The sequence below is a fragment of the Rhinoraja longicauda genome, chromosome 40 (genome assembly GCF_053455715.1).
Source record: "Rhinoraja longicauda isolate Sanriku21f chromosome 40, sRhiLon1.1, whole genome shotgun sequence".
Lineage (NCBI taxonomy): Eukaryota > Metazoa > Chordata > Chondrichthyes > Rajiformes > Arhynchobatidae > Rhinoraja > Rhinoraja longicauda.
Window position 1 is genome coordinate 7,273,504 of NC_135992.1, and position 23,715 is coordinate 7,297,218.

Genomic DNA, 23,715 nt, shown 5'->3' on the forward strand with positions numbered 1-23,715 from the left:
AAACTTGCAATGTATGTCTGGGTCCAAGTTAGCACCAATCCTCGTGACACTTAGTTACAGCCTCCGGACATCATAACAAAATGTTTATTCCCACTGTGTTTCCCATTAAACAGTCCTCAATCCATTTCCAGTATATCACCTGTCCACAATTGGCTGTCTAATTTCCATTACTAATCTCTGGCGTGGCACCTTATCGAAGCCCTGTTTCAAATCCAGGTACACCACATCAATTGGTTCCTCTTGATCTATTCAAGAAATTCCAGCAGAATTGCCAAATGTGATTTCTCTCTCATAAATGCATGTTGATTCTGCCCAATTATGACTCAATTGCCTGTTGGCCTGCCACCACCTACTCAATAATAGATACCTATAGTTTCCCCACTGACTAACTAGAGCTCCTGCATTTTCTCTCTCTTAAATAGCTGAGTAACATTTGGCAGAGTTTTGTAAACATAGGACATCGGGCGTGCAGCGTAGGTTTACTAGGTTAATTCCCGGAATGGCGGGACTATCGTATGTTGAAAGATTGGAGGGACTGGGCTTGTATACACTGGAATTTAGAAGGATGAGGGGGGATCTTATCGAAACGTATAAGATTATTAAGGGGTTGGACACGTTAGAGGCAGGAAACATGTTCCCAATGTTGGGGGAGTCCAGAACCAGGGGCCACACAGTTTAAGAATAAGGGGTAGGCCATTTAGAACGGAGATGAGGAAGAACTTTTTCAGTCAGAGAGTTGTGAATCTGTGGAATTCTCTGCCTCAGAAGGCAGTGGAGGCCAATTCTCTGAATGCATTCAAGAGAGAGCTAGATAGAGCTCTTAAGGATAGCGGAGTCAGGGAGTATGGGGAGAAGGCAGGAACGGGGTACTGATTGAGAATGATCAGCCATGATCACATTGAATGGGGGTGCGTAGAGGCTCGAAGGGCCGAATGGCCTCCTCCTGCACCTATTGTCTATTGACTCTTCTTGTAAATCTCTGGGTGTTGGATTGAATGAGGTGAGATACGTTACTGGGGATGATGGCGTGAGCCTCTTTGTAGACAGCACATCAGCGGGCTTTGGTGAGTCTTGACTCCAGCGGCTCCCAGCCAAGGCGATTTAACATATCGGAGACGCCTGACTGTCTTGAGTAGACGTCGCAAACAAACCGTGCTGGGCGCCTCTGAACCTTGTCAGGACAGCGCCCATGGTCAGGATCGAACCCTCCCTGCTCGCCTCCACCACCACCCTTGGCAGCGCGCTCCAGACCCACGGAACAAATCTCCATTAAACGTTCCCCCTCTCACCATGTAGCGCTGCCCCCTAGTGGTGCACATCTCCACTCGGGGGAAAGGTTCTGACTGTCGACCCTATCTATGCCTCTATTCACAAAACGCCGGAGTAACTCAGCGGGTCAGGCAGCATCTCAGGAGGGAAGGAATGGGTGACGTTTCGGGTCGAGACCCTTCTTCAGACTGATGTCAGGGGCGGGGCGGGACAAAGGAAGGATATAGGTGGAGACAGGAAGATAGAAGGAGATCTGGGAAGGGGGAGGGGGAAGAGAGGGACAGAGGAACTGTCTAAAGTTGGAGAAGTAATCCCTTCTGCCCTCCTACTCTATGACGTCTCCACCTATATCGTTCCTTTGTCCCGCCCCACTGACATCAGTCTGAAGAAGGGTCTCGACACAGAAACGTCGCCCATTCCTTCTCTCCTGAGATGCTGCCCGACCCGCTGAGTTACTCCGGCATTTTGTGAATAAATACCTTCGATTTGTACCAGCATCTGCAGTTATTTTCCTCCACTATCTATGCCTCTCATCATTGTATACACTTCTACCAAGAATATACTTCCATCAAGTATAATCTAACCTAATCTGTCAACTAAACCTATGGCAATAATGAATCTACACTTGGTTGGTGAATTATCCCGCAGGACATTGCTTGTGCTTTTTAATGATAAGCAGATATAATTGGTTCTTTGCAATGAAGGGCAAGAGAGTTGCCACAGCTAGTTGAGCCTTTGCCCCACAGCTATAGTGTTCAATGCCAACCTTCAAAGCTGTCTATGTGGACATAGCGCATTCTCCCTGTGACTACATTAGACTTCAGGCTTTCGAGATACAGTGTGGAAACAGGCCCTTTGGCCCGGCGGGACCAGCAATCCCCGTACACGAGTTCTATCGGGTGGCAGTGTGAGCTGTGAGGAAGATGCTTTGAGGTTGCAGCGTGACTTGGACAGGTTGTGTGAGTGGGCGGATGCGTGGCAGATGCAGTTTAATGTGGATAAGTGTGAGTGTTATCCACTTTGGTGGTAAGAACTGGAAGTCAGATTATTATCTGAATGGTGACAAGTTAGGAAAAGGGGACGTACAACGAGATCTGGGTGTCCTAGTGCATCAGTCACTGAAAGGAAGCATGCAGGTACAGCAGGCAGTGAAGAAAGCCAATGGAATGCTGGCCTTCATAACAAGAGGAGTTGAGTATAGGAGCAAAGAGGTCCTTCTGCAGTTGTACAGGGCCCTAGTGAGACCGCACCTGGAGTACTGTGTGCAGTTTTGGTCTCCAAATTTGAGGAAGGATATTCTTCTTATTGAGGGCGTTCAGCGTAGGTTTACTAGGTCAATTCCCGGAATGGCGGGACTGTCGTATGTTGAAAGACTGGAGCGACTAGGCTTGTATACACTGGAATTTAGAAGGATGAGAGGGGATCTTATCGAAACATATAAGATTATTAAGGGGCTGGACACGTTAGAGGCAGGAAACATGTTCCCAATGTTGGGGGAGTCCAGAACAAGGGGCCACAGTTTAAGAATAAGGGGTAGGCCATTTAGAACGGAGACGAGGAAAAACTTTTTCAGTCAGAGAGTTGTGAATCTGTGGAATTCACTGCCTCAGAAGGCAGTGGAGGCCAAGTCTCTGAATGCATTCAAGAGAGAGCTCTTAAGGATAGCGGAGTCAGGGGGTATGGGGAGAAGGCAGGAACGGGGTACTGATTGAGAATGATCAACCAAGATCACATTGAATGGTGGTGCTGGCTCGAAGGACCGAATGGCCTCCTCCTGCACCTATTGTCTATTGTCTATTATCCTACACACAATTTTCACAGATGCCAATTAACCAACAAACCTGCACGTCTTTGGAGTGTGGGAGGAAACCGAAGATCTCGGAGAAAACCCACGCAGGTCACGGGGAGAACATACAAACTCCGTGCAGACAGCGCCCGTGGTCAGGATGGAACCCGGGCCTCCGGCGCCATGGGGCAGCAACTCTACCGCTGCGCCACCACGCCGACTACGTGGGCTTCAGTATTTCCTCTCACATCTCAAAGATGTGAGAGTGAAGAGCCTCATTTGTCTCTTTAAATTGCCCCAAGTGTTAGATGGAGCTCTAGGGGCTAGCGGACTCAAGGGATAGGGGGAGAAGGCAGGCACGGGTTACAGATTGTGGATGATCACAATGAATGGCGGTGCTGGCTCGAAGGGCCAAATGGCCTCCTCATGCACCTATTTTCTATGTTTCTAAATGAAGGTAGATGGTAGAAATGTGGAGAATGTGGGGATATTTCCGACAACAAAATCTAGAAGGGGAATTTGCTTACTCGTTCAGTGTGCTGGGATAGTAGAAGGCCATTCAGCCCGTCAATTTAAGTCATAGAAGTATATAAAATGATGAGACGTATATCCAGGGTCGACAGTCAGAGGCTTTCTCCCCCAGGGGTTGAAAAGGTCAAGGACTAAAGGGCAAACAAATTGCCTTATGGCGCCAGAGACCCGGGTTCGATCCCGACCATGGGCGCTGTCTGTACGGAGTTGGTACGCTCTCCCTGTGACAGCGTGGGTTCTCTCCGGGTGCTCCGGTTTCCTCCCACACTCCAAAGACGTGCAGTTTTGTAGGTTAATTGGCTTCTAGTGTGTGTAAATCGTCCCTAGTGTGTGTCAGATAGTGCAGGTATTTGGAGGGATCGCTGGTCGGCACGGACTCGGTGGGCAGAAGGGCCTATTTCCACGCTGTATCTCGGAAGTCTAAAGTCAAAGCTTTAAGGTGATAGAGGCAATGTTCAATGGAGGCATGTGGGGAAGGGTTTGGGGAAGAGATTGGTGGGTAGCTGGAACGTACAGCCAGAGATGGCCCATGGTGGAGGCATTTAAGAGGTTTTTAGGTAGCCATATGTAGATGTAGGAAAAGGGGGGGATTTGGATTACCTAGAGGCAGAGGAGATTTAAGAATAAGGGGGAGGCCATTTAGGACTGAGATGAGGGAAAACTGTTTCACCCAGAGAGTTGTGAATCTGTGGAATTCTCTGCCACAGACAGCAGTGGAGGCCAATTCACTGGATGTTTTAAAGAGGGAGTTTAGATAGAGCTCTTAGGGCTAACGGAATCAAGGGATATGGGGAGAAAGCAGGAACGGGGTACTGATTGTGGATGATCAGCCATGATCACATTGATCACAATGAATGGCGGTGCTGGCTCAAAGGGCCGAATGGCCTCCTCATGCACCTATTTTCTATGTTTCTATGTTTCTAAGTGAAGGTAGATGGTAGAAATGATGAGAATGTGGGGATATTTGGGGGAATGTGGGGAAATGTGGGGATATTGAGAATGATCAGCCATGATCACATTGAATGGTGGCGCTGGCTCGAAGGGCCGAATGGCCTACTCCTGCACCTATGTTTCTATTAGTTTGATTTGGCATGATGTTCGGCACAGACGTTGTGGGCAGAGAGTCCTGGTCCTAAGCTGCTCCTTGTTCTGAGTCCAGGAGGATTCAGACACAGTTGGCAAAGCAGAAGCCATTGGAAATGTCCATGAAAATGGAGAATGATGTTGCAGCTTCATTTTTTAATCTTCTCTCTTAGACATTAGAGAAACAGGCCCTTCGGCCCATTGAGTCCGTGCCGACCAGCGATCACCCCGTACACTAGCACTATCCTACACACTCGGGCCAATTTACAATTTACAGAGGCCAACTGACCTACAAACCTGCACGTCTTCTCAGTGTGGGAGGAAACCGGAGCACCCGGAGAAAACCCACGCGGTCACGGGGAGAACGTGCAATCTCCTTACGGTCAGGGGGCGGCAGAGGGGCGCAGCAGTTGAGCTGCTGCCTCACAGCGCCGGAGACCTGGGTTCGATCCTGGCTACGGGTGCTGTCTGTACGTATAAGATTATTAAGGGGTTGGACACGTTAGAGGCAGGAAACATGGTCCCAATATTGGGGGAGTCCAGAACAAGGGGCCACAGTTTAGGAATAAGGGGTAGGCCATTTAGAACTGAGATGAGGAAAAACATTTTCAGTCAGAGAGTTGTAAATCTGTGGAATTCACTGCCTCAATGCATTCAAGAGAGAGCTAGATAGAGCTCTTAAGGATAGCGGAGTCAGGGGGTGTGGGGAGAAGGCAGGAACGGGGTACTGATTGAGAATGATCAGCCATGATCACATTGAATGGCGGTGCTGGTTCGAAGGGCCGAATGGCCTCCTCCTGCACCTATTGTCTATTGTACGGAGTTTTTGCACGTTCTCCCCGTGATTGTGTGGGTTCTCGCTGGGTGCTCCAGTTTCCTCCCACACTCCGAAGACGCCCAGGTTTGTAAGTTAATTAGCCTCTGCGAATTGTAAATTGTCCCCAGTGTGCGTAGGATAGCGCTAACCCATCGTTGGTCGGCGCAGGCTCGGGCTCGGAGCGCCGAAGGGCCTGTTTCCACGCTGTAGCTCTAAAGCCTGAAGACAAGCGCCCGTGGTCAGGATGGAACGCGGGCCTCCGGCGCTCCGGCAACTCTACCGCTGCACAGCGGGGCGATCGTTAGAGAGATTTGGTAATGCGGATGTCAGTGAGAAACGGCAGACGGGGCTGGTTCTTAGTTACAACATGGGCTGGTTGTTTACGGAGGATAAACGGTTGCTCAGGGTGGAATTCTCTGCCTCAGAGGGCAGCGGAGGCCAATTCTCTGAATACATTCAAGAGAGAGCTAGATAGAGCTCTTAAGGATAGCGCAGTCAGGGGGAATGGGGAGAAGGCAGGAACGGGGTACTGATTGAGAATGATCAGCCATGATCACATTGAATGGCGGTGCTGGCTCGAAGGGCCGAATGGCCTCCTCCTGCACCTATTGTCTATTGTCTATTGTCTATTGATACAGGGACGCCAGTTCGGAGTGGCTTGGAACATGCAACCATGGAACAACAATGAGCAGGTTTGTGGAGTGTATGGGCCGGGCCAGGAGTGTACACACTGGTGATGGATCACATTGATCCAAAGGATGCTAACCATCTGCCTCATCTCCAGTCAGCTGGTGGGGAGATGAAGGGAAGGTGTGAGCGGGGAATGGAACAATGGACGGAGCCCAAAGGCAGCGGGTAGAACCTTGTGGCAGATTGTCCCCGGCGATCGGCATAACCATCAGCAACTCTAGGATTCCCTCATCAATCACTTGGAAGACGTTTGGCCACGCGCAGGGATTGGAAAGAGTGAGAGGCTTTAGTTTTTTGAGGGTTTTTTTTAGTTTAGAGTTCAGAGTTTACAGCGCAGAAACAGGCCCTTTCGGCCCACCGGGACCGCGCCGACCAGCGATCCCCGCGCATTAACACTGTCCGACACCCACTAGGAGGGACGATTTTTGACATTTAGCGAGCCGATGAACATTTTTGTACATTCGTACAATTTTACCGAGGCAAATAACCTTCAAACCTGAACGGCTTCGGAGTGTGGGAGGAAACCGGAGCACCCGGAGAAAACCCACGCAGGTCACGGGGAGAACGTGCAAACTCCGCACAGACAGCGTCCGTGGTCGGAATCGAACCCCGGTCTCCGGCGCTGCATTCGCTGTAAGGCAGCAACTCTACCACTGCGCCACCGTGCTGCCAAAGAGTTATGGGGAAAACGCGGGCAGGTGGGATTGGTGTGGATGGGCCATCTCGGTCGGCACTGGCAAGATGGGCTGAAGGGCCTGATTCCGAGCTGTATACCTCTATGACCAACCTGAAATACTAACGTTGTAAGACACAAAATGCTGGAGTAACTCAGCCGGACAGGCAGCATCTCTGGATAGAAGGAACGGGGCACGTTTCAGGTCGAGACTTTCTTCACCCATTCCTTCTCTCCAGAGATGCTGCCTGTCCCGCTGAGTTACTCTAGCATTCTGTGTCTATCTTAGGTTTAAACCAGCATCGGCAGTTCCTTCCTACAACGATCCTAAAGTTGTGATCAGCTGTTTGCCTTAACGTTCCTGACTGTGTTTCAGTGTGGGACTGCTCATGGAGTTCCGGGAGAGGGGAGGCAGGATAACAGGGGTAACCAGTCTGGAGAAGGCTTCCGACCCGAAACGTCACCTATTCCTTTTTCTCCAGAGACGCTGTCTGACCCTAGGGATGCCAACTGTCCCATATCAGCCGGGACATCCTGTAGTTTGGGCTAAATTGGTTTGTCCCGTACGGGACCGCCCTTGTCCTGAATTAGGCCCGGACAGCACTGTGGGCCCGGACAATCTATGCCTGGACACTGTAGGCCCAGACACTGTAGGCCTGGACACTATAGACCCAGCCAGTCTATGCCCGGACACTGTAGGCCCGGACACTGTAGGCCTGGACACTGTAAGCAGGGACACTGTAGGCACGGACACTGTAGGCCCGGACACTGTAGGCCCGGACACTGTAGGCCCGGACACTGTAGGCCCGGACACTGTAGACTAGGACACTGTAGGCCCGGACACTGTAGGCCCGGACACTGTAGGCCCGGACACTGTAGCCCGGGGGCCGTAGCAGTCCTGGACAATGTAGGCCCGGGTGCTGCCTGACGGAGGTTGCGTAACAACCCGCCTCCCGGCCCGGGCGGCCGCCATTGGTGGAGCGGGAGCACGTGGCCGCTGGCTGGGTGAGGTCACGTGGGGCGCGGGGCAGTGACGTCAACTTGTCCCTGATTGCGGCACGGTAGCGCAGCGGTAGAGTTGCTGCTTTACAGCGAATGCAGTGCCGGAGACTCAGGTTCGATCCTGACTACGGGTGCTGCACTGTAAGGAGTTTGTACGTTCTCCCCGTGACCTGCGTGGGTTTTCTCCGAGATCTTCGGTTTCCTCCCACACTCCAAAGACGTACAGGTATGTAGGTTAATTGGCTGGGTAAATGTAAAAAATTGTCCCTAGTGGGTGTAGGATAATGTTAATGTGCGGGGATCGCTGGGCAGCACGGACTTGGAGGGCCGAAAAGGCCTGTTTCTGGCTGTATATATATGATATGATATGATTTGGGAGTGAGGAAGGTGGCAACCCTACCTGACCCTTCAGTCTGAGTTACTCCAGCACTTTACGTCGATCTGCGGGAATCAGGCCAATTCTTGAAGGAAAATGGGACCATTGTAGTCAGGCATCATAGGTAGCATGAATGAAACAGGCCCAAGGAGACAAAAAGGATGTTTCCACTAGTGGGAGAGTCTCGGACCAGAGGTCACAGCCTCAGAATTAAAGGGCGCTCTTTTAGAAAGGAGGTGAGGAGGAACTTCTTTAGTCAGAGAGCGGTGAATCTGTGGAACTCATTACCACAGAGGGCTGTGGAGGCCAAGTCAGTGGATATTTGTACGGCAGAGATAGACAGATTCTTGATTAGAACGGGTGTCAATTGTCTGTTTGCACGGACCGCTAGTCTCTGTTGAAGGAAGGTGCAAAATGCCGGAGTAACTCAGCGGGACCGAAGGGAATCTCGGGAGAGAAGGAATGGGTGACGTTTCGGGTCGAGACCCTTCTTCAGACTGACGTCAGGGGGGATGTTGTTTCCATGCTGTGTGACTCTATGACAGTGCGACTGTTGTTAATGTGGGAACGAGAGGTGGAAGCGTCCTTACCTGCAGTATCTTGCACCGGTCGCTGGAGCAGTCCATGTCTTGGCAGGGCTGGTACATCCCCAGAGTTACGCAGTTGAGCAGAATGATCATCATGCTGACGTGCTCGAACCAGGTGAGGACGCAGGGTTAAGGACAAGACCCAGAGCGCAGTTTGCCGCACCGCGCCGCGTCCGAAACTTTCGACCGTCCCACCCGAAAAGGTGCCGTGGTTGGGGGGGCGTAGGTTAACAGGAGCAGAATTAGGCCATTCATTAGCACCTCTCCCACAGCCAACAATGGGCCATTGTGAGCTCCGCCCTTGGTCATCTATCGCCGGCCCTAATTTGTTCTGGGCTTTTCCTACATCCGGTTCTCCCCACACCACTCTCCTACTTTCATTCCGAAGATGGGTTCGACCTCGAAACGCCGCCCACCCATTTTCTCCAGAGTTGCTGCCTGGCCCGCTGAGTTACTCCCAACTTTGTGTCTATCTACGCAAATCCGAAGCCTTGTTTTCCAGTTTAGTGAAGTTTATGAGTTCAAGGAGCAGAATTGGGCCATTCGGCCCGTCGAGTCTACTCCGCCATTCAACCAAGGCTGATCCATCTCTCCCTCCTAACCCCATTCTCCCGCCTTCTCCCCACAACCCCTGACTTTAAAGGAAAAGTCGTCTTAAAAATATCGTGGGAAATAAAAGCAGGAGTCATGTTCCAACATTCAACGTGATCTCTTTAGACTTTAGACTTTAGAGACACAGCGCGGAAACATAGAAACATAGAAACATAGAAAATAGGTGCAGGAGTAGGCCATTCGGCCCTTCGAGCCTGCACCGCCATTCAATATGATCATGGCTGATCATCCAACTCAGTATCCCGTACCTGCCTTCTCTCCATACCCCCTGATCCCTTTAGCCACAAGGGCCACATCTAACTCCCTCTTAAATATAGCCAATGAACTGACCCTTGGGCCCACTGAGTCCACACCGACCAGCGATCCCCGCACACTAACACTATCCTACATACTAGGGATATTTTTACAATTTTACCGAAGCCAATTAACCTGCAAAACCTGCATGTTGTTAGAGTGCGGGAGGAAACCAGAGCATCAGGAGAAAACCTATGCGGTCACAAGGAGAACGTACAAACTCCGCCCTTGGTCGGGATCGAACCAGGGCCTCTGGAGCTGTGAGGCAGCGACTCCACCGTGCTGCCCCCTAGTTGTTGTGGACAGACAGCACCCGAAGTCAGGATCGAACCCGGGGCCTCTGGGGCAGCAGCTCTACTGCTTCTGGAGGCGGGCAGTCGAGGGTTCCACCCGAGTCGACTGCCTGCCCCTGCACCGGGCGTACGTCCGTGCCAGCATGCCCCCTGGAGAGGGCACGCACAGTATACACGTCCATAAGCGGAAAACACGGCAAAAAAGTTGTGAACACCGGCCCAGTCCATCACCGGCTCGGACCAGCCCGCCATCGAAGGGCTTTATCGGAGTCGCTGCCTCAAAAAGGCAGCCAGCACCATCACAGACCCACACCACCCTGGCCACCAAAGATACTAGAGGAGCAAGATGGACCACTCTGTTGAAATCGCCTACGCTGAAGTGTAGTAGGCAAAGGAGCCATTTTAGTAAGCAAAACCCGCCTCTCGCAGTGTAATCAGTGTTGTGGGGGAACAGTATGTGTGATGATACCATTAAAATGCAGAATATATCTCACCTATCAATTCCCAGATTTTTGTTATTTTTCTTTTCACATGTTTCTGCAAGTTTCTGCCGACTAAAATGGCGCCATGACGTACTACGGTTTTTAGTATCGAGCTGTCTATCTTGTTCCTCTTTGCTGGCCACACTCTCATTTCACCCCTGCCATCGGGAAGAAGGTACAGGAGCCTGAAAACTGTCACGTCCCGGTTCAGGAACAGCTGCTTCCCAACAACCATCAGGTTATTAAACACCACAACCTCAAATAAACTCTGAACTACAGTAGACTATTATTATTATTATTATTATTTACAGTGGAGTTGGACTCAGTCAGGTTCTTACTCACTATGACACCTTAGGAGGCCATTTGGCCCATCAGGACTATCATATATCATATATCATATATATACAGCCGGAAACAGGCCTTTTCGGCCCACCAAGTCCGTGCCGCCCAGCGATCCCCGTACATTAACACTATCCTACACCCACTAGGGACAATTTTTACATTTACCCAGCCAATTAACCTACATACCTGTACGTCTTTGGAGTGTGGGAGGACACCGAAGATCTCGGAGAAAACCCACGCAGGTCACGGGGAGAACGTACAAACTCCTTACAGTGCAGCACCCGTAGTCAGGATCGAACCTGAGTCTCCGGCGCTGCAATCGCTGTAAAGCAGCAACTCTACCGCTGCGCTACCGACTATACAAGCTCCCTTGGGAGCAATCCCCCTTCTCTTCACTTTGCAACTTATTCTCTCCCTTCTGCAGCACCAAAACGTCTCATTCTTGTTTTCATCTACCCGCACTAATGGTTCAATGGTTTCTTCATTGTCACGTGTGCCAGTTCAGTGTAGTTTATTGTCACGTGTACCGAGGTACAGTGAAAAGCTTTTGTTGCGCGCTAACCAGTCAGCGGAAAGACAACACATGATTACAATCGAGCCGTCCGCAGTGTATCGATACACGATAAGGGAATAACGTTTAGTCAAGTCAAGTCAAGTCAATTTTATTTGTATAGCACATTTAAAAACAACCCACGTTGACCAAAGTGCTGTACATTTGCAAGGTAAAGTAAGGTGCAAGGTAAAGCCAGCAAAGTCTGATCAAGGATAGTCCGAGGGTCACCAAAGAGGTGGTCAGTAATTCAGCACTGCTCTCTGGTTGTGGTGCAGTCTGCCTTCTCTAACTTCAAGTAGTCCTTGCTTTCCCTCTCTCTCCATCCCCTCCCCCTTCCCCATTCTCCGAGCAGTCTCACCGTCTCCGACCACATTTTATCTCTGTTTGATTTGTTGTTATCTTCTCCAAGCTAACAATGATCTATTCTACCTTTTCCTTGACCTCCATTCCCCTTTGTCCTGTTTTCACACCTCACACATCCTTATCTGTACCTCGCTCAACCCCTGACATCAGTCTGAAGAAGGGTCTCGACCCGAAACGTCACCCATTCCTTCTCTCCAGGGATGCTGCCTGTCCCGCCGAGCTACTCCAGCTTTTTGTGTCTATCTTTGAGGTACAGTCAAATACTTTTTCTTTGCATGCAGCTCAACAAGACTATCACCAGATATAAGCACAATCTCCTGATTAGTGCAGAATGTGTAGAACAGCCCACTGAGTGCCTATTTGGTGCCATTTCACATCCCAGCTGCAGCCAGCCACAAAGGCCCGTTTGCCACTGGTGCCTCCATTCCAGTCGTCGCTAGGATAGAATCACAAAGGCAGCTAAATCGGAGGCACTCCTTGGAGATTTCGTTTAGAGATACAGCGCGGAAACAGGCCCTTCGGCCCTCTGGGTCCGCGCCGACCAGCGATCCCCGCTCCCTGACATCAGTCTGAAGAAGGGTCTCGACCCGATACGTCACCCATTCCTTCTCTCCAGAGACGCTGCCTGACCCGCTGAGTTACTCCGGCATTTTGCGTCTTCCCCATCTACACTGGTCACACCTGCCTGCACTTGGCCCATAACCCTCTAAACCCTCTTATCCTATCCATGTACCCGTTCAAATGTCTCTTAAATGTCGTGATTGTACTTGTAAACGTGCAGAATATAGTTCTCAGCATTGGAGCACATTAGCTCCAGAGGCAAAGTCTAACGTCCATAATGTAGTAGAGATTAATTGGACAGTACCCTAGCTTATGGAAGGACCGTTCAGGGGCCTGGTAACAGAGGGGAAGAAACTGTTCCTGAGTCTGGTAGTGTGTGATTTCAGGCCTCTCTATCCTCTGCCTGACAGGAGCAGGGATAAGGAGGTCAGTCTGAAGAAGGGTCTCGACCCGAAACGTCAGCCATTCCTTCTCTCCAGAGATGCTGCCTGACCCGCTGAGATACTCCAGCACTCTATGAAATGACACCTATCCATGATCTCCAGAGATGCTGCCCGACCCGCTGAGTTACTCCAGCACTCTGTGTCTATCTTTGGTTTAAACCAGCATCTGCAGTTCCTTCCTACGCATACGTCTTCAGGAGTAGGGGAATCGAGGACCAGAGGACATAGGCTCAAGGTGAAGGGGAAAAGATTTAATAGGAATCCGAGGGGCGACCTTTTCACACAGGGTGTATAGAACGAGCTGCCAGAGGAGGTAGCTGAGGCTGGGACTATCCAAAGGTATTTATTTCACAAAATGCTGGAGTAACTCAGCAGGTCAGGCAGCATCTCAGGAGAGAAGGAATGGGTGACGTTTCGGGTCGAGACCCTTCTTCAGACCCGAAACGTCACCCATTCCTTCTCTCCCGAGATGCTGCCTGACCCGCTGAGTTACTCCAGCATTTTGTGAAATAAATACCTTCGATTTGTACCAGCATCTGCAGTTATTTTCTTACACTACCTGGGACTCAATATTGATATTGAGGGCGTGCAGCGTAGGTTTACTAGGTTAATTCCCGGAATGGCGGGACTGTCGTATGTTGAAAGACTGGAGCGACTAGGCTTGTATACACTGGAATTTAGAAGGATGAGAGGGGATCTTATTGAAACGTATAAGATTATTAAGGGGTTGGACACGTTAGAGGCCGGAAACATGTTCCCAATGTTGGGGGAGTCCAGAACCAGGGGCCACAGTTTAAGAATAAGGGGTAGGCCATTTAGAACAGAGATGAGGAAAAACTTTTTCAGTCAGAGAGTTGTGAATCTGTGGAATTCTCTGCCTCAGAAGGCAGTGGAGGCCAATTCTCTGAATGCATTCAAGAGAGAGCTGGATAGAGCTCTTAAGGATAGCGGAGTCAGGAGGTATGGGGAGAAGGCAGGAACGGGGTACTGATTGAGAATGATCAGCCATGATCATATTGAATGGCGGTGCTGGCTCGAAGGGCCGAATGGCCTACTCCTGCACCTATTGTCTATTGTCTATTGACTCTGTGACTTTAAGATAGCTTCCCCTTTAAGACTATCTCAGAATTCAGGGAGAGGGCAAAACAGAATACAAGGGCGAAAAACAGGAGGAGGAAGAGAGGAGAAAAACCACAGGCACAAACAGAAAACTCATAAACCTGAGTAATAATAAAAGAGATTAAAAAGGAATCAAATTGACCCAAAACAAGAGGTGGTGATGTATGCAAATGATCTCATTAACTTGCTGAAATCATTATGCGCTGGCAACATCAGCCTTAATGGGAATACGTCTTGAAAGAAGCTGAAGGAGTTTTGTCGACTGACTAATGTCAGCGGCAGAGTGAAAATAACATTGTCACAGGGGCCACTGTGGTAGAGTTGCTGCCTTACAGCGAACGCAGCGCTGGAGACCCGGGTTCGATCCCGGCTACGGGCTCTGTCTGTATGGAGTTTGTACGCTCTCCCCGTGACCACGTGGGTTTTCCCCGATATCTCCGGTTTCCCCCCACGCTCCAAAGACCTGCCGGTTTGTAGGTTAATTGGCTTGCTGCAAGTGTAAATTGTCCCTAGTGTGTGTTAATGTGCGGGGATTGGATCGTTGGTCGGTGCGGATCCGGTGGGCCGAAGGGCCTGTTTCCGCGCTGTATCTCTAAACTAACCAGGCCACAGTCTGAGGAGCTGTCTTGTGTTGGAGACTTACAGGAGGTAAGAGGTTTTGACCACTGATTATATATATATATTTATTTATTGATGTTATCTATATATATCTCCATAAAATAAAAGATAACACCAATATGTATATATGATTTTTTTTGGTATTAATTTTTGTTTTATGGAGATATATATATTGATGTTATCTATATATATATATAACATCAATAAATATATATTATATATATATATATATACGACAATCGAGGATTGGTGTGTCTTGTCATTATCTAATTTTTACTGTACCATCAACCGTACAATAATATACTATACATAACTATGCAAAAAAATCAATATATAAATATATATAACTACATTTTTTTTTTTAAATGTTAAAAAAATTATTTTTTTGGCTGATCCCCTTCTCCCCGTAACGCTTAACACCCGTTCTAATTTTATATTTAGAGATACAGCGAGGAAACAGGCCCTTCGGCCCACCGGGTCCGCGCCGCCCAGCGATCCCCGCACATTAACACCATCCTACAGACTCTAGGGACAATTTTTACATTTACCCAGTCAATTAACCTACATACCTGCACGTCTTTGGAGTGCGGGAGGAGACCTAGGATCTCGGAGAAAACCCACGCTGGTCACGGGGAGAACGTACAAACTCCGTACAGACGGCGCCTGTAGTCAGGATCGAACCTGAGTCTCCCGGCGCTGCATTCGCTGTAAGGCAGCAACTCTACTGCTGCGCCACCGTGCCGCCCAAGAATTTGTCTTATCCCTGCCTTACAAAATATCCACTGACTTGCTTTTCCACAGCCCTCTGTGGCAATGAGTTCCACAGATTAACTACCCTCAGACTAAAGAAGTTCCTCTTCACCTCTTTTCTAAAAGAGCGCCCTTTAATTCTGAGGCTGTGACCTCTGGTCCTAGACTCTCCCACCAGTGGAAACATCCTCCCCACATCCACTCTATCTATGCCTTTCATTATTCTGTAAGTTTCAATGAGGTCCAATGAAGTTTCAATCTTCTAAACTCCAGCAAGTAGCTAGTTTGGTTCTGTTGCTAATTTCTTACATCTGTTCATTCACTCGAAAATTTTATTTCCCCGGAGGGCTTTCTGTGTCTTCTTCCTGACACTAAATATCTCAGCTATTTCCTTGTTTCCCAATATAATTTCTCCTGACCAAGAGGCACAGAACAACATTAACCTTTGCTAATCATTTCCTTTTCAAAAACTTTGTGTGTTCAGAATAGACTATTCTCGTATTGTGCTTTCCCTTTTCGTCTCACTCTGTTACGCATCTTTGCAGAGGGAAAGCAGAGCAGTGCAGACTCGAGGGGCCGAATGGCCTAATTCTCCTCCCCTCTCTTATGAATCTCAGGAACTTATCATATCATATCATATCATATATATACAGCCGGAAACAGGCCTTTTCGGCCCTCCAAGTCCGTGCCGCCCAGCGATCCCCGCACATTAACACTATCCTACACCCACTAGGGACAATTTTTACATTTACCCAGCCAATTTACCCAGCCAATTAACCTACATACCTGTACGTCTTTGGAGGAAACCGAAGATCTCGGAGAAAACCCACGCAGGTCACGGGGAGAACGTACAAACTCCGTACAGTGCAGCACCCGTAGTCAGGATCGAACCTGAGTCTCCGGCGCTGCATTCGCTGTAAAGCAGCAACTCTACCGCTGCGCTACCGTGCCGCTCATTGCGCTGGTTGCTTAGCGGGCAATGAAACTGTACCTCAGTGCACGTGACAATAAACTAAACTGAAGCAAACTGAAACGCAAGGAACCGCAGATGCTGGTTTACGAAAGAAAAAGACACAAAGTACTGGTGCCACTGTGCCGCCACCAGGGAAATTGTGCCTCTGACACAGAGGTAGGTGCCTCACCTTCACCCTCCCATGTACAGCCCCACCCCCATCAACTTCATGAACAGCATCCCAAAGCCATGTGTCCCACCAATGGATCAAAGCTTAATTTGCTTTAAGAAATTAAGGGGCCCCTTAATAAACAAGGGGCCACAGTTTAAGAATAAGGGGTAGGCCATTTAGAACGGAGATGAGGAAGAACATTTTCAGTCAGAGAGTGGTGAAGGTGTGGAATTCTCTGCCTCAGAAGGCAGTGGAGGCCAGTTCGTTGGATGCTTTCAAGAGAGAGCTGGATAGAGCTCTTAAGGATAGCGGAGTGAGGGGGTATGGGGAGAAGGCAGGAACGGGGTACTGATTGAGAGTGATCAGCCATGATCGCATTGAATGGCGGTGCTGGCTCGAAGGGCTGAATGGCCTACTCCTGCACCTATTGTCTATTGTCTATTGTCTATAAAAAAGCATGGTGGTGCAGCGGTAGAGTTGCTGCCTCACAGCGCCAGAAACCCGGGTTCCATCCTGACCTTGGATGCTGTCTGTGCGGAGTTTGCACGTTCTCCCCGAGACCGCCTGGGTTCTCTCCGGGTGCTCCGATTCCCTCCCACGCTCCAAAGACGTGCGGGTTTGGAGGTTCGTTGGCTTGGGTAAAATGGTAAGTTGTCCCTCGTGTGTGTAGGATAGTGCTAGTGTACGGGGTGACCGCTGGTCGGCGCGGACCCGGTGGGCCGAAGGGCCTGTTTCCACGCTGGAACTCTAAGGTCTGAAGTCAACAACCAAGTTCCAATGATCTTGAACAACAGCCCAAGTCTCATCTACTTTAGTTTAGTTTAGTTTGGAGATACAGCACGGAAACAGGCCCTTCGGCCCACCGGGTCCGCGCCGACCAGCGATCCCTGCATATTAACACTATCCTACACACACTAGGGACAATTTTTTACGTTTACCGAGCCAATTTACCTACAAACCTGAAGGTATTTGGAGTGTGGGAGGAAACCGAAGATCTTGAAGAAAACCCACGCAGGTCACGGGGAGAACGTACAAACTCCATACAGACAGCACCCGTAGTCAGAATTTATCCTGTGTCTCTAGCGCTATAAGGCAGCAACTCTACCGCTGCACCACCGTGCTGCTCATCCTGAATTGAAATCTATAATAAGCTTGACTCCATTCAGGAGCCGTTGCCTTTCAGAGCATTAGTGGAGGATTTGCACCAAGCGTGTGTCAAGGAAGGGAGTCATTCTGATAAGGTAGTCACCCTTGCTCGATCAGCACCGGGACATCAGCCCCAGAAATAGTCTGCAGATCACAGTGCAGGATGTGATGCTCTTGTATCTGTCATCATGAAAGGAGATAGTTTCTACACAAAAGCTGTAGGTTTCTACTGAACAGTGTGGAAAATTTCATAAGAGCGTGTGTTTGTGTGTGTATGTATGTGTGTGCCTGTGTGTTTGTGTGGGTGTTTGCGTGCGTGTGTGCGTGCGTGTTTGCGTGGGTGTTTGCGTGCGTGTGTGCGTGCGTGTTTGCGTGCGTGTTTGTGTGTGTGCGTGCATGTGCCTGTGTGTTTGTGCGTGTGTGTGCGTGTGCGTTTGCATCGTTGTGCGTGCGTGAGTGTGAGCATGTGTGTGTGCGTGTTTGTGAGTGTGTGTTTGTGTGTGTGTGTGTGTGTGCATTTGCATCTTTGTGTGTGTGCATGTGTGTGTGCGTGCTTGTGAGTGTGTGTTTGTGTGTGTGTGTGCGTTTGCATCGTTGTGAGTGTGTGCATGTGTGTGTGCCCGTGTGTTTGTGAGTGTGCGTGTTTGTGTGTGCGTGTTTGTGTGTGCGTGCATGTGCCTGTGTGTGCGTGTGCATCTTTTGTGTGTGCGTGAGTGTGTGCGTGTGTGTGTGCCTGTGTGTTTGCGAGTGTGCGTGTGTGCGTGTTTGTGCGTGCATGTGCCTGTGTTCGTGCATGTGTCTCTGTGTGCGAGTGTGTGTGCGTGAGTGTGTGTGCGAGTGTGTGTGCGAGTGTGTGTGCGTGAGTGTGTGTGCGAGTGTGTGTGCGAGTGTGTGTGCGTGAGTGTGTGTGCGAGTGTGTGTGCGAGTGTGTGTGCGTGAGTGTGTGTGCGTGAGTGTGTGTGCGAGTGTGTGTGCGTGAGTGTGTGTGCGAGTGTGTGTGCGTGAGTGTGTGTGCGAGTGCGTGTGCCTCAGTGTCCTGCCCCCCCCCCCCCTCCCCTGACATCAGTCTGAAGAAGGGTCTCGACCCGAAACGTCACCCATTCCTTCTCTCCCGAGATGCTGCCTGACCCGCTGAGTTACTCCAGCATTTTGTGTCGACCCTTCAATCAAAGTATCGATAAGGTTGAAAGGTACAGCATGGAAACAGGCCCTTCGGCCCACTGAGCCCATGCTTACTCACGGTCACCCGTTCACACCAGTTCTATGCTCGCCCACTTTCCCATCCGCTCCCAGCGGACCATCGCACGTTTACAGAGGGCCAATTAACCCGCACGCAGGTTGGGATGTGGGAGGACACCGGAGGAAACCCACGCGGGTCACGGGGAGAACGTGCAAACTCCGCGCAGACAGCACCCGAGGTCAGGATCGAACCAGGGTCTCTGGCGCTGTGAGGCAGCAACTTTACTGCTGCGCCACCGTGCCGCCCTAATTATTCTTCTGCCCCATTAATTCCCATTCCACTTCCATAGTTATTTCCTTTAATTCCACCCTTTTCATTAACTCCTGATATAACAGTCCACGGTCTGGTAGGTTATGGAAGCTGTGATGGTTGATTGGATTATTATAGACAGTCACAATAAAGCTGGAGCAACTCAGCGGGTCAGGCAGCATCTGTGGAGGGAAGGAATGGATGACCCTTCTTCAGAACCTTCTGCTCATTGTCGAGAACATGCTGAATGAACACGTCACAGCTTGGCTCGGTGAACTGCATGGGTTAGCATATGATGAGCGTTTGTCAGCACTGGGCCTGTACTCGCTGGAGTTTAGAAGGTTGAAGGGGGACCTCATTGAAACGTACAGAATAGTGAGCGGCCTGGATAGAGTGGATGTGGAGAGGATGTTTCCACTGGTGGGAGAGTCTAGGACCAGAGGTCACAGCCTCAGAATTAAAGGGCGCTCTTTTAGAAAGGAGGTGAGGAGGAACTTCGTTATTCAGAGGGTGGTTGATCTGTGGAACTCATTGCCACAGAGGGCTGTGGAGGCCAAGTCAGTGGATATTTTTAAAAGGTGAGATGGACAAATTGTTGATTAGAACGGGTGTCAAGGGTTATGGGGAGAAGGCAGGAAAATGGGATTAGGAGGCAGAGATCAGCCATGATTGAATGGCGGAGTGGACTCGATGGGCCGAATGGCCCAATTCTACTCCTATAACATGTGACTTGAATGCCCAAGGACAACAGAGGCTGCAGAAAGTGGTGGGGACTGCCAGGTCCATCATGGGTACTGACGAGGGTTGCCAACTTCCTCACTCCCAAATAAGGGACAAAGGGTGACGTCACCGCTCCGCGCCCCACGTGACCTCGCCCAGCCTGTGACCACGTGCTCCCGTTCCACCAATGGCGGCCGCCCGGGCCGGAAGGCGAGTTGCTACGCAAGCTCCGTGAGGCCTACACTGGCCGGGAGTACAGCGGCCCTCGGGCTATAGTGTCCGGGCCTACAGCGTCCAGGCCTACAGCGTCCGGGCCTATAGCGTCTGGGCCTACAGTGTCCGCGCCTACAGCGTCCGGGCCTACAGCGTCCGGGCCTACAGCGTCCGTGCCTACAGCGACCGGGCCTACAGCGTGACCTACAGTGTCCAGGCCTACAGCGTCTGGGCCTACAGCGTCCGGGCCTACACTGTCTGGGCCTACAGCGTTCGGGCCTACAGCATCCGGGCCTACAGCATCTGGGCCTACAGCGTCCGCGCCTACAGTGTCCGGGCCTACAGCGTGACCTACACTGTCCAGGCCTACAGCGTCCGGGTCTACAGTGTCCAGGCCTACACTGTCCGGGCCTACAGCGTCCGGGCCTACAGTGTCCGGGCCTACACCGCACATCCGGGCTTAATACGGGACAAGGGCGGTGCCGTACAGGACAAACCACTTTAGCCCAAAATACAGGATGTCCCGGCTAATCCGGGACAGTTGTCAACCCTGGTACTGACCTCCCCACCACCAAAGAGATCTACAGGGAAGTGCAGCTTCAAGAAGGCAGACGGCATCATCAAAGACCCACACCACCGTGGCCACGCTCTCCTCTCACTTCTACCTTTGTGAAGAAAGTACAGGAACCTGAGAACCATGATCTCCAGGTTCTGGTAACAGCTTTTTCCCATCAAGTACCTTCATGCTCCTGAACCGCCATGCACAACCCTAACCACAATCCCACCTCAGCAACAAACTAGACTTTAGAGATCCAGCGCGTTAAAACAGAGCCTTCGGCCCACCACGTGCGCGCCAGCCAGCGCTCACCCCGTACGTTAGCACTATCGTACACACTAGGGACAATTTACAGAAACCAATTAATCTACAAACCTGTGTAGGAAGGAACTGCAGATGCTGCTTATAGAGTCATAGAGTGATACAGCGTGGAAACAGGCCCTTCAGCCCAACTTGGCTTGGATGAAGGGATTAATTCCCGGAATGGCGGGACTGTCGTATGTTGAAAGACTGGAGCGACTAGGCTTGTATACACAGGAATTTAGAAGGATGAGAGGGGATCTTATCGAAACATATAAGATTATTAAGGGGTTGGACACGTTAGAGGCAGGAAACATGTTCCCAATGTTGGGGGAGTCCAGAACCAGGGGCCACAGTTTAAGAATAAGGGGTAGGCCATTTAGAACGGAGATGAGGAAAAACGTTTTCAGTCAGAGAGTTGTAAATCAGTGGAATTCACTGCTTCAGAAAGCAGTGGAGGCCAAGTCTCTGAATGCATTCAAGAGAGAGCTAGATAGAGCTCTTAAGGATAGCGGAGTCAGGGGGTATGGGGAGAAGGCAGGAACGGGGTACTGATTGAGAATGATCAGCCATGATCACATTGAATGGCGGTGGTGGCTCGAATGGCCGAATGGCCTCCTCCTGCACCTATTGTCTATTGTCTATTGTCTATTGTCTAACTCACCCACCGGCCAACAATGTCCCAGCTACCCTAGTCCCACTTGCCCGCGCTTGGTCCATAACCCTCCAAACCTGTCCTATCCATGTACCTGTCCAACTGTTTCTTAATCGATGGGATAGTCCCAGCATCAGCTATCTCCTCTGGCAGCTCGTTCCACACACCCACCACCCTCTGTGTGAAAACCGAAGGTAGACACAAAATACTGGAGTAACTCATCGGGACAGACGCCATCTCTGGAGAGAAGGAATTGGTGACGTTTCGGGTTGAGTCTGAAGAAGGGTCTCGACCCAAAACGTCACCCATTCCTTCTCTCCGGCGATGCTGCCTGTCCCGCTAAGGAACTGCAGCTGCTGTTTCATACCAAAGAAAAACATAAAATGCTGGAGTAACTCAGCGGGTCAGGCGTATAAAGAATAGGGCGACGTTTCGGGTCGAGACCCTTCTTCAGACCTTCCTACAGATTCCGGATCAGAGACAGGCAGTGCACATGAATGCATCTCCCTCGTATCTAACGCTGCATCGTTCCACTCTTGGCTTTAAACCTGGCTCCCCCTGGCTCTGGGAACATTTGCTGATGGAAACGCTTCTCCCTGTTTACCATTGAAATCGGGCGGTGATAAGACGCAAACTCAAGCCTGCGAGATAGGCCTCGCCTGCGCTCCGGCAACGGGAGCTAGGCCCGTCCACCAAAGCCCAAAGATGTCGCAGAGCATCCTCAGCACCAGGGGAATTAACTGGAGAGAACTCTTGCGACGAATAACAAAATCGGATTCCAGAAAAACCTAATTACAATATCAAACCGTCGCAGGCCTCAGAGGGTCCTTGGTTTCCATGGCGACCGTACTCGGCTCTTCATCCATCATTAGCAAGATACAGCGGTTGGGGAAAAAAATTTAATATTACAACTTCATTAATATTTTTGCCAATCGACATATTGGAGGCAATTACTGATGACTTTCAGCAACTTCCTTCTGGTCGGCAATGCAGAATAACTCGTTCGAAGTATTGGTCAACTCCGGAAAATTACAGTGCATGCGAAACTTAGTTTTGTTGCTTCAGATCAGCTTAGAGATGCAAGCGCGGAAACAGGCCCTTCGGCCCACCGAGTCCGTGCCGACCAGCGATCGCCACTCTACACACACTAGGGACTGTTTACATTTATACAAAGCCAAAGTGACACGGTGGCACAGCAGGTAGAGTTGCTGCCTTACAGCGCTTGCAGCACCGGAGACCCAGGTTCGATCCCGACCACGGGCGCTGTCTGTACAGAGTTTGTACGCTCTCCCCGTGACCTGTGTGTGTGTGGGTGTTCTCCGAGATCTTCGGTTTCCTCCCACACTCCAACGACGTGCAGGTTTGCAGGTTAATTGGCTTGGTATAAGTGTAAATTGCCCCTAGTGTGTGTAGGATAGTGTTAGTGTGCGGGGATCGCCGGTCGGTGCAGACTCGGTGGGACGAAGGGCCTGTTTCCGCGCTGTATCTCTAAACTAAAGATTAAACAGAGGCTTCGGTGGATGGGAGCAGAAGATCTCGCGGTATCGTCTGGAGCTGTGGTCAATACTCCGACCAAAAGCAACAACAGTAAAAATAACCGATCAACTGCTTTGCTTGTCGACTTCTGCTGGTCGGAATTTAAAGTAATTGTGACAACTGCTGCCTTCCGCCTGACTTCAGTGCAAGGAAACGCATTGATCACATCGGTGAGACCAAACATAGACCAGGCAATCGTTTCGCTGAACACCTCCCCTCAGTCCGCCTGGACCTACCTGATCTCCCGGTTGCCAAACACTTTAATTCCCCCTCCCACTCCCACACTGACCTTTCTGTCCGAGGCCTCCTCCATTGTCATAATGAGGCTAAACGCACAACCCAGTGGTATGAACATTGAATTCGCTAACTTCAAGTAATCCCAACACTCCCTCTCCCTCCATCCTTCCCCCACCCAAGTCGCACCAGCTTCTCGCTCTCACCTAGCAAACAGCTAACAAAGGCCTGTTTCCTTTATCATCGTTACTTTTTTTCCATATCTTTAATTCATTTGTTCTATATCTCTCCACATCATCGTCTATATCTCTCGTTTCCCTTTCCCTCTGACTCTCAGTCTGAAGAAGGGTCTCGACCCGAAACGTCACCCATTCCTTCTCTCCAGAGATGCTGCCTGCCCCGCTGAGTTACTCCAGCTTTTCGTGTCCATCTACCCATCGAGTACTGATCTGGCTCGGTGGGACCTGGGGCGCGTGGACTACAGACCACTGGACTGAA

General features: G+C 50.4%; 1 protein-coding gene across 1 annotated transcript in view; it reads right to left on the reverse strand.

The window, feature by feature from the left end:
- LOC144611390 (voltage-dependent T-type calcium channel subunit alpha-1I-like) overlaps positions 1-23,715 on the reverse strand; it is a 382,459-nt gene that overhangs the window by 193,383 nt on the left and 165,361 nt on the right. Inside the window, exon 2 of the mRNA XM_078430461.1 lies at positions 8,818-8,929. Coding sequence (XP_078286587.1) covers positions 8,818-8,910 — 93 coding nt within the window. The 5' untranslated portion in view covers positions 8,911-8,929. The remainder of the gene's footprint in view (positions 1-8,817; positions 8,930-23,715) is intronic.